The sequence below is a fragment of the Panthera pardus genome, unplaced genomic scaffold (genome assembly GCF_024362965.1).
Source record: "Panthera pardus isolate Hobbes unplaced genomic scaffold, ASM2436296v1 HiC_scaffold_6, whole genome shotgun sequence".
NCBI classification, from domain to species: domain Eukaryota; kingdom Metazoa; phylum Chordata; class Mammalia; order Carnivora; family Felidae; genus Panthera; species Panthera pardus.
In genome coordinates, this window is record NW_026526991.1 from 100810973 (window position 1) to 100826350 (window position 15378).

Genomic DNA, 15378 nt, shown 5'->3' on the forward strand with positions numbered 1-15378 from the left:
AAGACAGAAGATTAATTAAAACTACTGTTGTGATTTTCAAAGGGCTTGGATGTGGGTAATTAATACAGAGAAATCTAAAATACTGCAGGGGAAAAAGAGATTTCTACCATCTGACATCATCTGGGAAGGCTTCAGGAAGGAGATTATAGGCAACATCTGATCTGAATGGTAAAGGATATGAAGGATTTGTACATGAGAGGAGGGCCCAGGGAAAGGAATTCCAGGGGAGGGAACAGAGTTTTATGTCCACTTTTCCAAAGATTCTGACAAAAGCTATGTGTGAGTCAGGTGGGCAGACAAGTCAGGTGGGTCCGTGTGTCAGCCTCATCTGAACACGGAACCTCCTGGCTGGCATGGTCCTGGTACTTTGGCCCTGTGCTCAGCACGCTTTCAGGCGATACTTATCAGTGCACATGATACAGGGCTGGTGCTTTCTTTCTGCCCCTGAAATGTGGCCCTTTAACCTCCTATCTTTGCCAAGCCATTTGTCACAGTCTATGAAATCCCCATCAAACACTCTGCCTAGTTGTCCACCGAGCATCCCATGGGTCTCGGGTCTTCCAAAGGCATCAGTGAGGTTTTCTGTTCAGTATTTCTCAGGCCCCTTTGGGGATTATCAGCTGGCTCCTCTGCTTGGACCTCATAGAACTCAATGGGCCTGTGACCCCTGAGTTTGAGACATTATTAGGCTTGTGCTTATTTCACTTATCTGATGATCCTTCATCATTTGAGTGAGTGCATGCGAAGTGTCTCAGCCTATCCAGAGAGCGCACAGATCCAGGCTGTCCTGCTAGAAATGGAGGAGGCAGAAAAGGGGCGCCTGGGTGGCGCAGTCGGTTAAGCGTCCGACTTCAGCCAGGTCACGATCTCGCGGTCTGTGAGTTCGAGCCCCGCGTCAGGCTCTGGGCTGATGGCTCAGAGCCTGGAGCCTGTTTCCGATTCTGTGTCTCCCTCTCTCTCTGTCCCTCCCCCATTCATGCTCTGTCTCTCTCTGTCCCAAAAATAAATAAATAAACGTTGAAAAAAAAAATTAAAAAAAAAAAGAAATGGAGGAGGCAGAAAAGAGGAACAATGTCATGGTACCCAAGACAAGTCTTTGCTGCCTATTGACTGTTGTTCATTGGTTAACAAGCCTTTTTCGTCAGGGATTTTGTTCAGATAAAATCTTATGGAAGCAGCAATCACACAGGGAAAAGCTGACTACCCCTCGATGAAGAGAGGGTGGTTGGAGAAAGTTCTGCCAGCCAAGATCCCCCTCAGAGGGGTATGGTAAGAGACCATTGCTAGAATGGGTAAGAGGAGGGAAGTGGAAGGAGAAAGGTGATGATTATATGTACCCTTGGCCTTCTGTAGCCTCATAGTATCTGGTAAACCATTTGGGACTCCCAGATGACTTCAGTTCTGCTGTGCTAGAGAGACAGGTCTCTTGGTTTCTACCCTGAAGCAGTAAGAGCCAAGAGACCAATGGCTTATGTAATAGGGATTAAAACTCTGAAGAGGTGAAAAATATGCCTCTCAGTCTTAGCATCTTTGCTCTTATCTTTCAGAGGTTCCAAAAACAGAACAGACTTTTGAAGAGCGCCTGATACTCAAAGCTTTCTTGCTAAAGTTTGTCAATGCCTACTCGCCTATCTTCTATGTGGCCTTTTTCAAGGGGCGGTGAGTATAATGGTGTCACACGTGGTGACTTGTCACTAAGACAGGGGCCCCTGCTAGAGTCAGCTTGTCCCTACTGCCCATTCACACCCTCAGTCCTATTCCCCACTTCTGCCCCCACCTTGTCATTCCTGAAGCAATGGCATTCGCACCACATCATTTTGGATTAGAATCTTCAGATTCAGGTAACCAGGGAAACTGCAGGGATTTGACCCTGGGCCCCAGAGGGTGAGTCTTGGAATAATCTGGGCATCCCAACTTTGAGGATGAGGTAGGAGGAAATTTCAGGTCTGGTGAGTGACTTGGAAGTCTTTCAATGCATTTCTGACACTAGCTACCCTGAGTTAGCACATACTTCACGAAGTAAGGGCATGATCTTCCACGAGACTGCTCACTCCAGACACTAGCTGCAGGCCCTGGGGTTCCTATGCCACTCGTGATTGGTACCCACTGGCTACGACCACTAACTCCTCAGGTTTGATAATTCTCTAGAATGACTCACAGAACTCAGGAATGTGTTGCACTTAAAATTACAGTTTTACGATAGAAAGGGGGTACAAATCCAAACCAGCAAATGGGAGAGGCACATAGGGTGAGATTTATTAGCAAGGTCTTAAATAGAAGCTTCCATGTCCTCAAGATGGATCAGTTTCCTGGCACGTTGATGTGTACCACCAACCATGAAGCTCATCCAAGCCTCAGTGGCCAGAATTTGTAAGGTTGCGGTATGTAGGTAGGTATGATTGGTTAGATCATTCACCATGTGACTGAGCTCAACCTCCAGTCCTCCTTCTCTCCCTGAGGTCAGGCTGCTATTACATGGATCAAAGGTTCAACCCTCTAATCACATAGTTGGTTTTTCTGGCACAGCCTCCCTCATCCTGAGTGATCTCATTAGCATAAATTTAGGTATAGTCCCAAGAGGCCACCATGAATAACAAAGAGACTCCAACCAAGAAATTCTAAGGATGTAGAGGCTTTCCCAAGAACCAACAACAAAGGCCAGTCAGATTCTTTATTATATAACCTGTCTGGATGTAAAATGACTTCTGATGAATACTTTTCATGGTTAGATCACTTGGCTACCTATAAGGAGATTTCCCAGTAATGATTAACTTTGTCAGGAAGCTTTCCTATCACTAAAATCTCATCAAGCAGGCATTGATAGCAAGAACTGTTCTTGTACATATTTGATAGTTTCTTATAAATGTTTTTTGACCAAAACCACAGCGTCCTTCCTGGGATCTCTGCTCTTGACTCTTATGAAATTATAGTAGTAGAGAGACTGTCTGTATTAATGGGTATATACTCCACTGGTGCTTTGTCTCTAGATTTAATATCCATAGCAAATTTTATACATGGAAATTCCAGGCCAAAAAATAGGGTCCCGACCCTTAGGTAAATTTGTGGCAGATTGAAAAAGATGGTCTTGTCAACAGCACACTGCAGTAAATACCATAAGAGAAGTGTTAAGAAAGTGATGGGGAAATACGTAATTGTGAACAGAGACAGTAAGAAGACTTCACAGAGAAGGAAAGATTTGAGCTGAGCCTTAAATAGATGGGTAGGATTTCAACATGTGGATGAGGGGCTGACATTACAAGTGAAAAGGAATCTTCTCATTACCTGTCTGGTTCCATGATTGGCTTTTACCTCTCTGCTTCCCCCCCACCTGCCCCATCCTCTTGTCCCCCAGTAAAATAGACCCTACTTGGAAGAAGCATGAGGCAGGCTGCTTCCATTCCTTCAGATGCTTTCAGTTAGGAGTCTGGATTTTTCTTTTCGGACCCCAGGAATCTGTACTTGCAACTTTGGCCTGTCTCCCGCTTCATTTCCTGGGAAATCAAAAGCTCTCACTGAGGAGCTGCAATCAGAACTCAATTCTTGGCATTAGTTGGGGGAAGAAGGTGCACAGAAAGTACACTTAGATATCATGCAAACCTTGTGGTGTTTAGGCTCAGAGATTGTCACACATGCACACCCACACATGTGACCTTCCCAGCCCCACACCAGCTCCAGCCTCGGCCCCTATTCCCTGGAACCCTGGGTGGTACAGGTGCTGGTCCTAGGTGATTTAGCCCCTACTTTCAAAGAGGACGGCAGGTGGTAGCTGTTCCACTCTGAAGGCCATGCCTACAAGCAACCCTGCCTTTCTCCTTCCCTAACTCTCCCATGCTTGTGGATTTCAGGTTCGTGGGCAGACCTGGAAGCTACGTTTATGTATTTGATGGCTACCGCATGGAAGAGGCAAGTATAGCCACCAGTGATCCATGGCTGGCTGGTGGTTTGTAGGCGCCCCCCTGGCCTCAGCCTCACCCTTACCCCATTTCGCACGCTTTACTTTTTGCCCTTGCTTCTCTGAGCTCCCCTTGGTCTTAACCACATCTACTGTTATCTTCTCTTCTGGGCAGTGTGCTCCGGGAGGCTGCCTCATGGAGCTCTGCATTCAGCTCAGCATCATCATGTTGGGGAAGCAGCTGATCCAGAATAACATCTTTGAGATCGGAGTCCCGTATGTAATGAATTCTTCTTATCTCCTCACTTGCCACCAGGGCCTAGCCCAGCAGGGCCAGAGTTTCAGCAGGATGCTCCCTGCCTCCTCCCTTCAGAGAGCCTGGTTATTTACTCCTCTGCCCACTTGCCAATAGTTTTCCCCATGAGGCAGGGCCCCTCCCACGAGGCTTGTCTACCCATCTGATTGGGGAGGTTTGAGGCTCTGAAAGATTAAGCACTTGCTTAAGTAATGTAATGACTAAGTGGCAGAGCCAGGACTCAGGTATCTCGGACCTCAAAGTGTAAAATATTTTTAATGCTCGCTGTCCTCCCACTGAATAAGTAATGTAGACTTTCATTGTGGTGGGTAGAAATGAATACGAAAGGGGGAAATACTACGTAATACTTTAGACACATGTGGTCTTGGAGGAGGGAAGGGTGCAGAGCTGGTGAAGCTCAGGCTGGATTTGCATGTGGATCTTCTCTCTCCTCCCACATGGTTTTATACAGATTTCACAGAAGGACTTCTTTCCCTTAAGTGTTGCATTGAGATCAACTTGAAAATAAACACAGACTTGTAGGCACTAGATCTAAAAGGAAAGAAAATGCAGTAAGTGAAAATCTACCTTCAGGTCAAAGAAAAATGTAACCCCTCCCCCCTCCCCTTACTGCCGCCACCACCACCACCACCACCACCACACATTTCTATTGCTTTTTGGTGTTCTCATACCATTACTTAGGCTGAATGCTTAGGGTGCTTTTCTGTCCTCACACTGACACAATCTCAGAAGGCTCTTGGATGTGTGTTTTTCTGGTATGAGGACTGGCAAGAATGTTGGTGTCTGGACATCTTGTTTCACCTCCCTGCTGCAGCCAGCCTCTGGTCACCAGTCCGGAAATCATCAATTTTGAGAAACCCAGCCCTCTGAAACTGTGCCCCGTCTCCAGCTTTCTGGTTGACAGTCATTCGGTGATAGTCAAGCAAAGCTGGTAAGACACATGGTCACTGTTCCCTAGGAGCTTACCATCTCAGAGAGAGACTACATTTGTTGTGGAGAAACATCCAGAAAATATACAGACCAAGAAAAGATGTACCAAAGCCACATCTGGCTCCTTTGAAGCCAAGGGACCAGCCCCTCCACTGCTGCTACAAAAGAAAGTGTCCATTCTCCTTCAGACATCTGGGAAAGACACCTGTCCTTCCAGTGTATCATTATTCTGCTCTGGATGGAATTGTACACAGCTTGCAGGCATGAGATTTATTTATGCCTGGACATCTGCTCTACTACTTAGCCCATTTACTCTGGACCAGAGGCCTTTTATAGATAGAAGAGAGGCAAGAGCTCAGGCATATGTTTGGACAGTGTATTGGCATGTCCCCCACCCATCTACTTCATAACAGATGAAGTTAACACATGGCTGTTTGCCTCAAAGGCTAAATTTTCTTGTTTATGCTTGATATGTGTTTAATATGCCACACTTTAATTAATTGATGGAAATTATACAGTGACTTATGAAGCTGGGGACAAATCACTTCTCTAAGTCTTGCTGTCCTCATCTCCTGATGAAAATAATGGCATTAGAATCATCTCCAAGGTGTTCTCATTTCAGCTGTGACATTCTGTGACCATGTCCTCTACTCAATAAAACTGGGCACTGCTGCTTCCAAATACAAGTTACTTCTGTTTCAAAACATTGTTCCTCATTTCAGTTTCTAGGTTGCTAAAGGACACATACAATATAACTGTGTAGTTAATTATAATATATATATGAACTACATAAGATATATAGTTAATTATAATAATAAATATGTAATTAATCCCTGAGGATGTAGAGCAGAAATCCTTCTACCAAGCCCTGGAGTCTTCTGTCTCCAAAGTTCTTGTAATTTTACAGGTTCTATTTTGAGTTCAGTTACATGAAATCACTATGATGGTGATTTTTGGATTTTCCCCTCCTTGCTCAGAACCCACTCTCAATAAATTAGACCCCATCCAATCCAGAGTTCAAGCACCTGGAGATATCCTTATATGAATGACACAGTTGAGAAACATGAAATAAGCAAGAAAATAAAAAGGAGTCTTTCCAAGTCAAAAGAGATATGACAGTTGACCTGACAGGAAAAAGAGGTATAAATGATAAGAATAAGACCCATTGGTCTTGAATTCTTTGGAGGGGGTAGCACATTTCAGTAAGACAGAGATTGTCCAACAGATCTGGGTTTAAATTGAGCCATTGTAGTATACTCACTGTGTGACCTTGTTAAAGTTATTCTAGAAAGATTTTCATGCAACCTGGCTTATGTACAAATAAAGGTTGGATAAATGCTCAGCTATCTCGAAAATAGAGCATATGAAATCCGAGAAAGGAAGAACCGTTCTTAGGGGCTCCAGGCAGCCAAGGTGTTACTGAATGTCATTAGCTTTATGTTTGTAAGTGACGCTTTGTGACTGTTGCAAGCCCAAGAGTAAGATTAAAAAGACCAAGTCAGGAGCACTGTTTTTCTCTTCTGTTCAGGGCCTGATGGCCTTTGAGTCATGTACCTTCAGAGCCTACATCAAATTCTTTCCCCAAGGGAGGTAAATAGTAGTCTTAGATACCCGATTTGATTTTTAAAAACAGAAGCAAGGCTGAGGAGTTAGGTAGGTGATTATACTAGTTAAGAATATTGGGGGTAAAAAAACATGAGATTATACAATTAGAAGATGTTTATCATCTACTTCTGGAAGTAGTTTTCTAAGATTCTTCCAAAGAAAGTTTTGAAATATTAGAGACTATCTAAGTGACCTTTATCAGTAAGCCAGGTAGTCAGTTACCTCTCTCCCTGAGGGTGAAGGATGCAACATTCTTAGTAGATTCTGTGTGTGTGTGTGTGTGTGTGTGTGTGTGTGTGTGTCTTACAAACATACCATAACCACAATTGTAATGCCCTTGAGAATTGTATACTCTAGTAGGCTTCTTGTAAGACACCGTGTCCAATCTTTGGTGATTTGTGAACTAACCTTTAAGTTTTTTTCTCATAACTACCTAAGTGACTGTTGCATATTAATTTCCTCTAAAGCAACTCATGTTTTATTTAAATTCATTACATTTCTGAAAATGGAACATGAACACTATCAGCTACTGTGAACGGCAAATCACAGTAGAAAGAAATACAGTCAGAAGTAAACATTATTAAACAACCAATGACATTAGCTTAAGATCCGCATTCTCTTTGTTCTAAAGGAAGCTGCACGGGCACTGGGGAGTTGTTAAAGACATGCCAGCAGCAGACTGGGGTTTTCTCCTTAACCGCCATCAGAGGGGCTGAACAGGAGCAGGAAATGAGCTGAACGGGAGCATCTAATGAGATGAGGGCCAAGTGTAAGGACCTCCAAAGGTGTCAAATGAACTGCTGTTGGAATGTGACTGTTGCTTGGGAAACGTTGCTTTAGAGCAATATTATCACTTCTTAATCCCACAGGCTTCCACAAGGCTGGCACGGATACTAGGCATGTCCATGGTTACTGTACAGCTGCCCTTTGGGACCTGGATAAGCTCCACCAACTCTCTCAGGCTCTCTTTTGCTGCCCCTAAATCTGGCAGGTGTCCCAGACAGGGCCGTGCAGAAGCCCAGCTCCCTCCAGGCACCTTCCACCAGACGGCAGCAGTCCCACCTTGGCTAGGCCTGATTCAGAGACCCTGGGGATGGAAACACAAAGTGCTTCAAAGGGAGGCCATAAAACTGGGGGCACTAGGCTCTTTAAAGGCAGCTCTGTGACTAATTGAGGACATGATAATAAATAAAACTGGGTTGCGTGATCTGGCCTTGAACTATCCCCACTTAGCAACCCCAGGCTCCTGGGGCCTGACACAGTTGTGACAGATGCTTTCCAGAGAGGAACTGGATGGTTTTAAACATTACAGGCCCCAGAACAATGCTCATCGGCAGCTCCATCTGAGATGACTTCAGACATGGTGGGCGGTATGGCAGAATCTGATCTTGTGCTATTTATTACCTGAGTCCCCTATCAGGGGTTTCTGTTCCCTCACTGCTGCCCCCCACACCCTGCCTTTCCCATATGTGTTTGTGCAATATAGATTTTTGGTATGAATCAGATGGTGCCCCTAAAACGTGCCACCCCACATCCTGACTTCTCACTATAATTTTCTCTCAAACTTAGTTCCAGTCTTCCTTGAAGGAAAGTTGGAAATGAGCCTTTTGTCATTCAGAAAGATGGGTGTTTTTTTTAACAAAAGGTAAAATGCCTACCTTTTCCAAATGCCAGATTCTTTCCTGGGCTAAGTCTGAGACAGAGCAAATAGATCAATACTTCCACTAGCAAAATGTCTCCCCATCCCTATTCTTACTAAAAACACCAGATCACATCCCCCGATAGTTGTAATGTACCCTGGACACGGCCAGTAAGATTCTATAAACTTTATGCTTTTTTTTTCAGTAAATGTGATAAATATTACATTTCAAGACATAAAACAGTCTCTCTTTAAAGCCATCACAGGCAAAGGAGGTCTGTGTTCTCAAAGACAGTGGAATCTGGCCATGAATCAGAAGTTTAAGGAACAAATTTGAACCTTGTCAGGTGTCAAGGAGAGGAATCATAGCTCAGAGGTTGCTGTGTTCATCTTGTTTGGCTCATTTAGGGCTTAGTCCTGCCTTCTTTAATGAGGCTTGAGGCATACGGAGCTGCCTAGGCCCCAGATTCCTGCAGTGGGAAGGCCTAAGGTGTGACAATCACCATGGTCTTGGGATGAGCCCATGGGGCACAAGCAAAGGAAAGGCTCCAAGACTTCCAGACAGTTTCTCGGACCTGTCATTAAAAAGGGATGGAAAAATAGCAGAGCGGATGAAAAGGACAAGGGGGTAACATCAAAGGAGTTATTTTAACGAGTGAGTGCATCGTACAGCCGGAATCGTAATCTGAAGTTTTCCAAACAGCCCATCTGTATGGTATACAATTTGCAGGATTCCTGTTAAATCCTATTCTTGAGGGACCTTCTTTATTAATTTTTTTAATGGTCACTGAGATCTCCAGAAGGGCAGCTTCTGGGAAGGAAGGGTTCATAAGAATTACTTGTGGGTTGTTTTTCCCCTCATCGTCTTCGACATGCCCACAGTGTATTACACAGTGACTGCAGTGTCATTCCTGAAGCTCCCCTTCTGCCCTTCCCTTCTTTGCTACATGGTCTAGCAGTTGGCCTTCTGTTCCTGTGACTTCTGCTTTCCTGCCCTTGGAAAGCTCCTCTCCCTCTCCCCATCCCTGGACTGTTGGTATTCCTTCCCTGTGCTCCATCCACAGGTGGGGCTCATTGCTATGGTTTTGGTTGCTCTCTCCAGGATGATTCTCATTATTGTTAGCTTCCACCCAAATCTGTTTTCAGGGCTCTAGACACATGTATAAAATGCTTACTAGACATCCCTACTTACTTGTCCTGTGGGATCCTCTGCCTTGACACGCCTGCCTCCCCCTCATCAAAAGGGCCTCTTCTCTAGTGTTCCTTGTCTCAGCAAACTGTACCACCATCCACACGCAAGCCTGAAGACCCCAAAATGGTCCTTGGTTCCTCTCCTTCCCACGTACAGGTCACCACAGCTTCTTAAGTCTGCTTCCTGAGCCTGTCTCAGTCTGCCTCCTCCTTCTCATGTCCACTGCAATTACCCTGGACTCTGCTGCCATAATCTGTCACCTGGGCCACTGCCTAATATGGCTAACTTTCCATGCCATAGACTTGTGCTGCCTTCTTGCTCTTCTCTTTCCTCACTTTTCCTCTCCTACTCCATGCTCCGAGCATGTGGAGCTCCATTCAGTCCCTTCTCTGAGCTGTTCTCTTATTTGCCTTTGGCCGCTGCACAGATGATCTCCTCTGCCTAGAACACATCTTCACCCATCATGCCACTCTCCCTTTCCTATGCTTCTGCCATCTTTTATCATTTAGTTGGTTTATGCATCTCTTCCTTGGGGAAAACATCCCCTGCTTCAGGTCACGTTAGTTTTCTTTGTTTTATTTTGTCATAATTACCTAAATTTCTCCCTTCATGATACTTACTACACATTATTGGCAGTACTTAAGTGTCCATTTTCCCAGCTATATGGCCTCATTTAACACATCAGATGTCTTGTTTTTTCTTGGAGACCATCCTCTGGGAATCTTCATTCTCCTGTTCAAACCAAAACTGTTCACTGAACCTTCTATATAGCTGTGAATCCCAGTTAGATCTAGCACTTCCTTTTTCTGTAATTTCTTGTTTGCTGGATTCCATTGTTACCTTTCTTGTTTTATATCACTGGTTCGTGAAATTCATCCTCCAGGAACTTCACAAGAGTGGATGCATGAATATCTTTTTAAAAACCTTGTTTTTAAAGGCATGTTTTACATTTTTTCTTCTGCCTTTGCACTTGATGTATACTTTGGCTAGGTATAAAATCCCTTGCTAAAAATCATTTGCCTTCTCAATATTAATAAATTTCCCTGGGGCTTTCTAATGTCAAGGACTGATGTTGAGAATTCTAATATCTTTTTGTTCCAAATAATTTTTAGAGAATCTGTTTGTCTCTCTAGTCATGGAAGCTTTTAGAATCATGTTCATTGTTCCTAGAGTTGTGAAATCTCATGGTGATGGGCTTTGGTGGAAGTCCTTTCTTTCATCATTATGCTGAGTAGGTCCTTCCAATCAGAAAATGCATATCTTTCAGCTCAGGACATTTTCTTATATTTCTTTATGCTTTCCTCACCATTTTCTCTGTCTTCTCTTTCTGATTAAATGTTGGAGTTTCTTATTTTTTCTTTCCTATTGTCTATTTATTTTCTTTTCTATTTTTTCTTTCCTATTGTCTTATCTTTTCTTTCCTATTGTCTATTTATTTCTTTTCTATTTTTTTCTGTGAGTTTATTGATTTTTTTACTTCCGATCATTTTATTGGACTCATTTCGGATCTATAATTTCCCCAGTTCATTTTTTCCTCTGAATAAACTTCTTAATCCTGCTGATTAATTAATAAACTTCTTAATCCTCCTGTGGGAGAAGTGGTAGTCAGTCACCTGGGCAATACGGTTGGGCAGAGACACTAGGGTCTACTCTTCCTCCTTAAGCAGTGCCTTGACCAATCACTATTGCCTGCCTTTAGCAGTACCTAGTGCCTAAAACTTCTGAACCTTTTTGAGATTCCAGCATGAGAGGGCTTGCTTTTTTTTTCTGCTGCTTTTCACTGCAGGCACTTGGTGTTCAGCCATCACAGCTTTGCTAACCCCTTTACCCACTGTCTGTCTTCTAAGATATTTATTAACATCTCTTATACACTGCTGTATTCATGACTGTTTTCTTTAACCTTGTGGTTTTGTTCATTCTAAAATTCATTCGCTATCATTTTAGTCACGTTTCAGAAGGAAAAGAGATATATACACGTGCTCAATTTTCCATATTTAATTAAAACCACTGATTATTCTTTACTAAAAATTTGGCCACATTTTCTGATTACTGCTATCTGGAGGAAAAGTCTCAATTTTAGTTCTGATTCCAGACCGTCCCTTCCTCCATCCTTCCCTCCTTCTCTCTTTTTTCTTTTTCTTTTTTTCTCTCTTTGATTTTTTTTTTTTTCTTCACCTCTCCTTTTGCCCTGACCTACAGACAGGGTCTCAGCCAGTCCAAACTATTTGGCTTCAGAATCTTTAGGCTTCACCTAGATTTTTCTCAATTTCTTATTATCACAGAATTCTTGCTTGCTCTTTTATTATGAAATACTGTATTTTACTGTTGCTTCTGTGGATCTCAATTCATTCTTTAAATCCTTCTGTGATGGTGATGGTGATAATGATGATGGTGATGACAGGGACAAGGATAAATATATTTATTGAGCTCTTAGCATGTACCAAGCCCTAAGCTAAGCATGTTACAGAGATTATCTCCTTAACTGACCCTATGGGGTAGCTGATATTTATTTTCTCATAGATAAGAAAATTAAATCTTATGGAGTTTTAATAGCTTGACCAAGAAAATATAGCTGGTGAGTTGTGAAACTGGGTTTTAAACAATTATTTTCTGACATCAAAGATCAGACTTCTACCCACTACACTATACTACTATACTACATCTTCTTGATGACAAATGGTAGTAGACAAGACACTGATCAAAACATTGTTTTGAACCATTATATTTCCACTAACTGTGAGAAGCACTTTCTAACAATGGAATGCTATACCTAATGATATTGAGAATGTTCTTCTGGAAACACAGGGGTTAAATCATCTTGTGTAGGGAATGTGGGGGGAATTCCTGCATTGAATGGAGCATGGACTTCAAAATCCCTTTAACTTTTCAAGTATATGATTCTGACTGTTCTGCTATTAATTCTCCTCCCAACTATCTCCTAGAAACTTTTTCTTCGATTGATTAGCAGAATTGGCACCTTGTTCCTTTACCTAATTTCATTCCCTATGATTGTGCGTTAATGGGAAGTATGAAAAGACCATATCCTCAGGCATATTTTAGCATTTAATATTAAAAATAAAAATATTAATTACCTATTGAATGCTTACTATGTCCAGATATTATGCTAAGGATCATATAGACATTGTTTCACTCAATTCTCATCCAAGCACTGAGAGGCTGGGCCATTATTATCTTGGTTGACTTAGTCTCCTTGGGCTTCCATAATAAAATATCATAGACTGGGTGGCATAAACAACAGGAATTTATTTCTCACAGTTCTGGATGCTGGAAAGTCGAAGATCAAGAACTGGTAGAGTTTGGTTTCTAATGAGGGCCCTCTTCTTGGCTTGCAATAATCATCTTCTTACTGTGTCCTTCCTCACATGGTGGAGAGAGAAAGATCACTGTCTCTTCCTTTTCTTATAAATCTACCAGTCCTATTGGATTAATACCCCAGCTTTATGACCTCACTTAATCTTAATTACCTACTAAAAGCCCTGTAGTCAAATGCAGGCACATCTGGGATTAGTGCTTCAACAGGTGAATCTTGGGGGACTCACTTCAACCCATAAGAGTAGTTGACGACATTTAGTTTGGATTTAATGAAAAATATGGTACTGTTTATGTTATTAAGACCTGAAAATGTTTGAGCTTGGAGGAAAGCATCTTTCTAGTACTTTCTAGGCATCCTCTCTTCCCCATGAAGAGGGTGGATAGATCACCTGTTAGACAATAGGATGATCTCAGCATTTGGCAAGAAGGGCCAACTCTTTTGCTGCTCATCAAACAGTAGGAAGAATTCAGTTTCTTTGGTTTTGAAGAAACCTGACCCTTTTTGGGGGGAACCTTTCCTTATCCTGTTGAAAAACCCCAGGTTGGGGCGCCTGGGTGGCTCAGTCGGTTAAGCGTCCGACTTCAGCTCAGGTCATGATCTCACAGTTTGTGAGTTCAAGCCCCGCGTCGGGCTCTGTGCTGACAGCTCAGAGCCTGGAGCCTGTTTCAGATTCTGTATCTCCCTCTCTCTGCCCCTCCCCTGCTCATGCTCTGTCTCTCTCTGTCTCAAAAATAAATAAACATTAAAAAAAAATTTAAAAAGAAAAAAGAAAAACCCCAGGTTGTCTTTAAGAGAAAAGTAGTCTTTTTAGTGTCCTTCTGTGTGTCCTTGGAGCAGAGATAACTGCAGTGTCACAAAGCCTTAGTTTTTCTCCTCCTTCTGTCTGTATAACTAACTCTGTCTTCCAAAGGCTTTTAGTGACTGGTCCATTTCTTTTCCAGGAAACTAAAGAAACTATTTCGGAAGCTGAAAGATGAGACAGAACCTGGAGAAACTGACTCAGCCCACTCAAAGCATCCAGAGCAGTGGGACCTAGACTACAGCTTGGAGCCATACACTGGACTGACTCCAGAGTACATGGAGATGAGTAAGATCCTATTATCTTTCCTTTTACTGGGGGCAGGTTCACACAAGGGATCTGCAAAAAGGGCTAGGGAAGAGGGTAGGGAAATGACTGGGGCAGTCTCTGCTTCTTCCTGGGCTTCATGGCTACACAGTGTCACCTTCAGTGCCACATGGAAGTTGAGGGTGGGTAGGGCAAAAGGAGTCCTGGAATGAGAACCGAGAGCAACTCTGTCACCACCTTGACACTAGGGTAATATCCTTTTCTTCTTGGGCTTCCTCTCCTCATCTATGATATGAGAAGTTTGGTCTCTCAGGTATTTTACCATGGTTTCTGGCATTGATAAAGCTGAAAAGGAAATAGTGAAGTCTGAAATTTAAGAATAGATTGTCATCAGGAAGAGTAAGGACACATAGCATCTTTAACATGGAGAATATAGAAGAGTCCGCTACTCTACTCAAGTGGGGCTGGGTAACATGTCAGATTTTCTCTTAAAAAGTTGGGATGATTTGTGTAGGGGATGAGAGGTATATTTCTAGTGAGAGAGCCTCTCCTTGTTCTTGGATAAGGCTTGAAAGTAGGAGTGCGGGTAGTACAGGCTGGTAGAACACAGTCATTTCAGATGTGGTTTGGAAGCCATGAAATCTCCATGATAAATGTCCCAACTTAGATAAGCTGCCTTCAGACTCTTGGTTTCTTGTGAATAATCCTACCTTTCATTGGGGTAGATATTTGAGAAGCCTCTTCATAAGATTTGAAACTGATGAATTAAAAACATAGGACCAAGAGGTCAGCCATATCATCTAAACATTTATTCAATCCAGAATGTATATGGAGAAACATCAGTGGGACCCATCAGAAGAATCACTTGGAACTTTGTCATTGGACCTGTCATTGTGTTTGCATAATGGCTCCTGCCTCCTTTGGTTAATCACTCGCAATAGGGGGGTCACAGATACCTTTTTGTTCACTGGGTCCCTTGCTTGTTATTTCTAGTGGATATTTCTCCTCTTCTGTTTATAAGAATGTGTATATGTATGTTAAGGATAGAGGGATGGACAGGGTCTAGATTAGATGGCCATAAAATGTCTGTTCTAGTTCTGAGGCATCTAAAATTCCAGGAAAAATTTGTACTTTATAATCTAAACAAACTTATCAGAAGAGAAACAGTTATATCTGTTTTGGGAGCTATAGGGTAGGAAAATATCAAGACACAGTTTATGGAAATATGTAGCTCCCTTATGCTTTTTCCTTTATCTAAGTACTATCTCTGATCCCTCTCCAGCACTGAGCCAGGTTTTTACACAGAGGTGATCACTCATATTCCAGATGCCACCCAATGTCTGCCATTCTATCAGACAGAAATTGCTGCCAGAAGCTGAGGCTTCCATTTGGGAAGGGGCTTAC

General features: G+C 42.7%; 1 protein-coding gene across 1 annotated transcript in view; it reads left to right on the plus strand.

Moving 5' to 3' along the window:
• The window catches only part of ANO2 (anoctamin 2), a 341871-nt gene that overhangs the window by 294423 nt on the left and 32070 nt on the right, over positions 1 to 15378 (plus strand). The window contains exons 17-20 of the mRNA XM_053894601.1: positions 1548 to 1659; positions 3846 to 3903; positions 4068 to 4168; positions 13850 to 13995. Of these exons, the coding sequence (XP_053750576.1) occupies positions 1548 to 1659; positions 3846 to 3903; positions 4068 to 4168; positions 13850 to 13995 (417 nt within the window). The remainder of the gene's footprint in view (positions 1 to 1547; positions 1660 to 3845; positions 3904 to 4067; positions 4169 to 13849; positions 13996 to 15378) is intronic.